This window comes from Polistes canadensis, unplaced genomic scaffold (genome assembly GCF_001313835.1).
Source record: "Polistes canadensis isolate GaletaPanama2010 unplaced genomic scaffold, ASM131383v1 scaffold_371, whole genome shotgun sequence".
NCBI classification, from domain to species: Eukaryota; Metazoa; Arthropoda; class Insecta; order Hymenoptera; family Vespidae; genus Polistes; species Polistes canadensis.
In genome coordinates this window covers 11912-17590 of record NW_014569918.1, presented here as the reverse complement: position 1 = coordinate 17590, position 5679 = coordinate 11912, and the positions used below count along the sequence as shown (strand labels likewise).

At 31.8% G+C, this 5679-nt stretch overlaps 1 protein-coding gene across 8 annotated transcripts in view; it reads left to right on the top strand.

Annotated features, from left to right (window-relative positions):
- The window catches only part of LOC106792021 (RNA-binding protein 25), a 10914-nt gene extending 7323 nt beyond the window's left edge, over positions 1-3591 (top strand). For all 8 annotated transcript variants that reach the window (XM_014758123.1, XM_014758119.1, XM_014758122.1 and 5 more), the window contains 7 exons: positions 145-362; positions 887-1505; positions 1780-2200; positions 2469-2687; positions 2796-2974; positions 3065-3211; positions 3331-3591. In XM_014758123.1, coding sequence (XP_014613609.1) covers positions 145-362; positions 887-1505; positions 1780-2200; positions 2469-2687; positions 2796-2974; positions 3065-3211; positions 3331-3423 — 1896 coding nt within the window. In that variant the 3' untranslated portion in view covers positions 3424-3591. The remainder of the gene's footprint in view (positions 1-144; positions 363-886; positions 1506-1779; positions 2201-2468; positions 2688-2795; positions 2975-3064; positions 3212-3330) is intronic.
- The last annotated feature ends 2088 nt before the right edge of the window (positions 3592-5679 follow it).

Here is a 5679-nt window from a genome sequence, read left to right as displayed (position 1 = left end):
TTATTATTATTATTATTATTATTATTATTATTATTATTATTATTATTATTATTATTATTATTATTATTATTATTATACATCAATCCGACAATCTTGTATTAACACTATCCGATCTCATCTCTCTCGCATTCTTGTGTTTTATAGAAGCAGGAAGAGGAGAAGGCCCAAGTTAAAAGGAAAAAAGAAGCCGTAGAAAAGGAGGAACGAGAGAAACGTGAAAAAGAACGTAGAGATAGGAGAGACGACGATGGAGCTAGCAAGGATGATCAAGAAGGCGAACCTGGTAGTAGTCCTATATCTCATAAAGGACGAAGTAGTAGTACAGGTAGCAGTAGAAGGGATAAACGTCGTTCTAAGTCGAGGTAAGAAAATATCTAACAATGCACATATACAAATCTTTTTAAGTTAGCTGAATACGAATAATGTTATGTTGTCATGAATTAATGGCAATGTTTCTTATAAGAAGATTAGACTTCATACAAAATTAACATCGATTAAATATGTATGAATTTTGTAAATTAATAGATTATGCATTTAATATGATTTAGATGCTCAGTAATAATCATTCTAATATTAACATAATATGTATACAATATAGCGAGATTACCAAGTTTTTGAAATGCATATAATTAGTATACAATAAAAATATTATATGTGTTTTTATAAAAAGATTTACTATGCATAAATGGGAATAAAACTAGAATTGCAGTATGTTCTTCGTAACAGTTGTAGAATCTGAATATTTGCAGTGAAAATAACTGAACGTAACTGGCATTAGGTCACACTAAGAAACTTGTGTAGGAAAAAATGAACGTATAGTAGAGATTATTCTGTATAATAATGTATGTGTATCAAAGTTGTAATAAAAATATTGTTCTTTTTGAAGGTCTAAAGAACGTGAAAGGGATCGACAAAGGAACGAAAGAGATAGGGACAGAGATAGGGATCGCGAAAGAGACCGTGAAAGGGATCGTGAGAGGGATCGCGATCGTGAAAGAGAAAGAGAGAGAGAAAGGGAAAGAGATAGGGAAAGGGAAAGAGACAGGGAAAGAGAAAGAGAAAGGGAAAGGGAAGAAGCAAGAAAAACTGAAAGAGAAATAATGAGAGAAAGGGAGGAAGAGGAGGAAGCTAAGGAAAGGAAGAAAAATGAAAGGAGAGCTCGTGAAAAAGAAGCAGCTTATCAGGAACGTTTGAGAGCATGGGAGACACGAGAACGTCGTAAACAAAAGGAATACGAAAAGGAAGCTGAGAAACGTCGGGGTAAGAAAGATGCGAGAGAACGCGAGGCCAAACGATTAAAGGAATTCTTAGAGGATTATGACGATGATCGTGACGATGCCAAATATTACAAAGGGAAAGAATTGTCACGACGTTTGGAGGAACGTGCTTTGGAAGCAGAAGCTGATTCTAAAGATCGGTGCGCCGAGAGACAGGAATTGCAACGACTTCGTGATAAACTTTATGCTGACGCTTCGCATCCTGATCCTGCTGCTGAATTTGAAAGGGTATTTTTTTCATTACTGTTGATTACTCTACACCAAATTTTGTAAGATTTAATTAACACGTAAAACACATCATGGCTTTAGATTTTTTATCCAGGCTGCATCGGTCAGCCGATATTCTTATGGCTTTCTGGTAGATAGATCATTGTGGTCTAAACGGAAAGTTCAACAAAAGAGGCTTGCCGCTTAACGTGTTAATTAAAAGCTATTATCCTGTTTCAATTTACCATGTATGCTTTTTACAAAAACATTTTACCATCTTAAAATATTTGTATAGCTTAAAGCGGAGAGAGAGGAACAATATAAACCTAAACCAGTGATAACAATAATTGACGAGGAAGACGAGAAGGTTGTGAAAAAAGAGAAGGAAGTAATGCCGCCCATTGAAACCGAGCCAATTGAAAGCGATAGCGACGATGGTGTCCAATTCGATGATGCTTCTCAACCAGAAATACCTTCGAGAACTCCACCTCGTCATCATCATCATCATCGTCGACATCATCGCCACCATCAGAATCATCATCGCGACGGAGAAGAAAATGAAGAAATTATTGTTGAACCTGATCAAGAGAGTCAAAAAGATATTAGGGCATCACCCATGCATCAATCGGTTGGAACACCTGCTCAATCAATTCCACCATCGTTGGACGAGGACTCGCGTATGTCCCTTGTCAGTGAGCCGGAAAAAACAAGCGGCAGTAGGTTTTATATGTGGCAGAGGTTGTTTATTGTTAATGGAAATTTTTGTTTGTTATATATTTTTATATTTATTTGATCAGTATTTTATTTTAAAGACTTTTTTTAAGCAGGGTAGGGTAGTTGTTGATTGTGGTTTAATACTGTTGATTGTGTATTAATACTGATCTGATAAATAGCAGTCATATTTTTCTTTTGTATTACGTGGATATAATTATTTATTAAGAAACATAATGTGTTAATATCTAATCCTTTATTTTTATTATTCAGGTAATTTTGTTCCTTTCGCTATGGGAAGTGGTGGCACTCGAGGAGAACATAATGTTGGTAATAAAACACCAGCTAGTCCTGGTACAACAGTAATTACAAATACTCAACAGACTAATCAAACTAGGAAAAAAGGACGCATAGATGTGAAGGATGTTTTTAATAATGACGATGATGACGATGGTACTAATAATGCAAAGAAACGGAAATTAGTTCCTTTAGGTAAACGCATGTGTGATATTGTAATTTAATAAATTATCTATCTGTAATATAATCAATTAATTATATTCTGTATACATGTATTCTATATTCTATATTCTCTATACATAGATTATGGCGATGAGAAAAAGAAGAAGGCAAACGAGGAGACTACTCCAAAGCCTGGCAAAGAAGAAAATACAAAGAGCCAAGAAGAAAAACGAAAACACATTAAATCTCTTATCGATAAAATTCCTACTGATAAGAATGCCCTATTTGGATATCAACTTGATTGGGCGGTTATAGATAATGTTAGTATTAAACAATTTATTTATTAACATATAACATATATATGCATGGAATATGTAATAAATTAGAATAATAATTATATCTATTTTTAGACATTAATGGAAAAAAGAATAAGACCGTGGATTAATAAAAAAATCATTGAATACATTGGAGAACCGGAACCCACGTTGGTTGATTTTATATGCAGCAAAGTTATGGCTGGTAGTTCTCCGCAAGGTATACTCGACGACGTACAAATGGTACGTATTAATCTCTTTTTCTATAAATATTTTACTTTTTATATAAAAGAAAAACTTAATTTTATTATAGAACTATCTATCAGAGTATTCTTTCTTCTTCTTGTCTTTTTTCTTTATAGGTATTAGACGAAGAAGCGGAAGTGTTTGTAGTTAAAATGTGGAGGTTATTAATTTACGAAGTGGAAGCGAAAAAGATGGGTTTAGTTAAATAAATGTAACATCTACAACATTAATCGATTTACAATTTATACTATACATAAAAAAGAAAAGAAAAAGAAACAAAGAAAGAAAGAAAGAAAGAAAGAAAAAAAAATAATGAGAACTTTGGTTACAGTATAATCCGTAGGCCGCGAATCCTATCAATGCACTTTTATAAGAAATACATCATTTTGTGTAGGATATATACCCCATACCTCCCTTACCCCATTGCCCCCTGCCCCTTACCCTCTCTATTCATATTAGACAAGACGAAAATAACAAGTTGCTTAATTAAAATAAATGATCTACGTGTGTAGCAGTTATAATGTTAAATATAACTTGTAATTATGATTTGTAAACTTTGAGTTCTCTTCTAGTTTGTTTCGTTGATATAGAATATAAAAAAAAGAATTATTACTACTAAATATGAGTAAAAAAAAGGTAAGTATTATATATTCGTCGTTGAAATTAAATTAAATAACATATATTTGTCAATTTTTGTAGTAATTTTTGTAGTTATTACAAAACAAAACAAAATATATATATATACAGGGTGCCCTAGATCTTTCCGGCTAAACGATGTTAGTGCATTCTATACACGAAAATAAGAAAAAACCTTATAGAAACATAATTTTATTTAAAAGTTATGGCACATATTGTAAATCATTTAATTTCTTGTTCAGAATGTAAGTTTGACACCATCGTAAAACGAAAGGAATCTGTTTCATCTAATTGCGAATGCTCATTCGAAAACATTGAACGATGCTCTTCTGCCAGAAAATCTGTATTTGATAATCTTTTACAGCAGTCTGAGTATTTTAGACGCATAATTCATACGCGTAATGAATATCCGCACTTCGAAATAGTAAACCTCATAGAAAAGTGTAAGAAAAGGTAAACGTAATTGACTAGAAATTTAAAGACAATTCCTTTGTCGAATAAGTTTAAATATTTATAATTTAAATCATAAGTTTTGAATAGAATTTTCAATGATTTATGTTTAGAGAATATTTTTTTCCTATTTTTTTTACAAAGAATATCGCAGATACGTCGTTTGGTCGGAAAAATCTCAGTTTCCCTGTATATCTTATATAAATTTCTCAAATATATATATCTTTATACATATAAAAAAAGTTAAATTAATATATCGTATAATATATCAAATATAATATGTGTCTAATATGAATATTTCAAAATTCAATTTAAATGAGTAGAAGGAAATTGTACCGAGTGTATTATAATATTAGTAGTAATATTTAAATACGTAGGAATTCGTTATTGAAAAAATATATCTAAAAGATCATTAATGAAATTTCCATTAAAACACATACGAATCGCAAAAAATATATCGTTCAGTTATTACTTTATTTGTAATTAATTAATTAATTAAAAAAAAAAAGAGAAAGATGGATCAGTAATTTATGCACTAGTACGTCAATGTAAATATAAAGAACAGGAAAAAGAAAAAAAAAATACAAATGAATTGAAATAAAAATCATTTTTACATATAAACGAGTACACAAATCTGTGTTGCAATATTTTCTTTTATTTTAATATTTTTATTATTTTTTCTTAATTACATACTTTTTTTCGAATCACAATGAGAGATAGGAGAGATCAACGTTCGATGGTATTCTTATTTTTCGTCCCTTGTACATTTATCATTGTTCAGCGTTCAACCCCTAAACGAGAAAAGGGTAGCAGAGCCATTCGTTCGAGGGGGTTAACGAGTGGGTAATAAAACCAGGAAGAAAGAGAGAGAAAGAAACAACTACTATACAACAAACGCAAAGTATATGCGAGTAGTAGTAATGTATCATTGTAAATAATGTTTCGAATATAGGCGTGAAGTATAGAGAGGGATGCATAAATAATAATAATATGGGAGAGTGAGAAGTAGACGGCGATAATAGAAAGGCTTGTGGAAGTTCGAAATAAAAAGAAAAAGAAAAGAAAGAAAGAAAGGAAGGAAGGAAGGAAGGAAGGAAGGAAGAGAAGGGTAGTGATCTTGGGGGTGGTATGCAATCGCACGGGTACAAAGAATCCATAAAAGGTGGTTGGGGAGGCGTTTTTCCTGTAGTACCGAAAAGTAGGAGACACTTTGGGTAAGTCTGTACACTCTCTCTCTCTCTCTCTTTCTCATTCTTTTAACTTTCTTTCTTTTTTTTCTATAAGCGAACACAATAACGCCCTGCTATTACCGGAGAGCTTGTATTAAGTCCTCGAAAAAAAAGCTTTTATGCACTTAACAACAAATAATACAAGAAGTA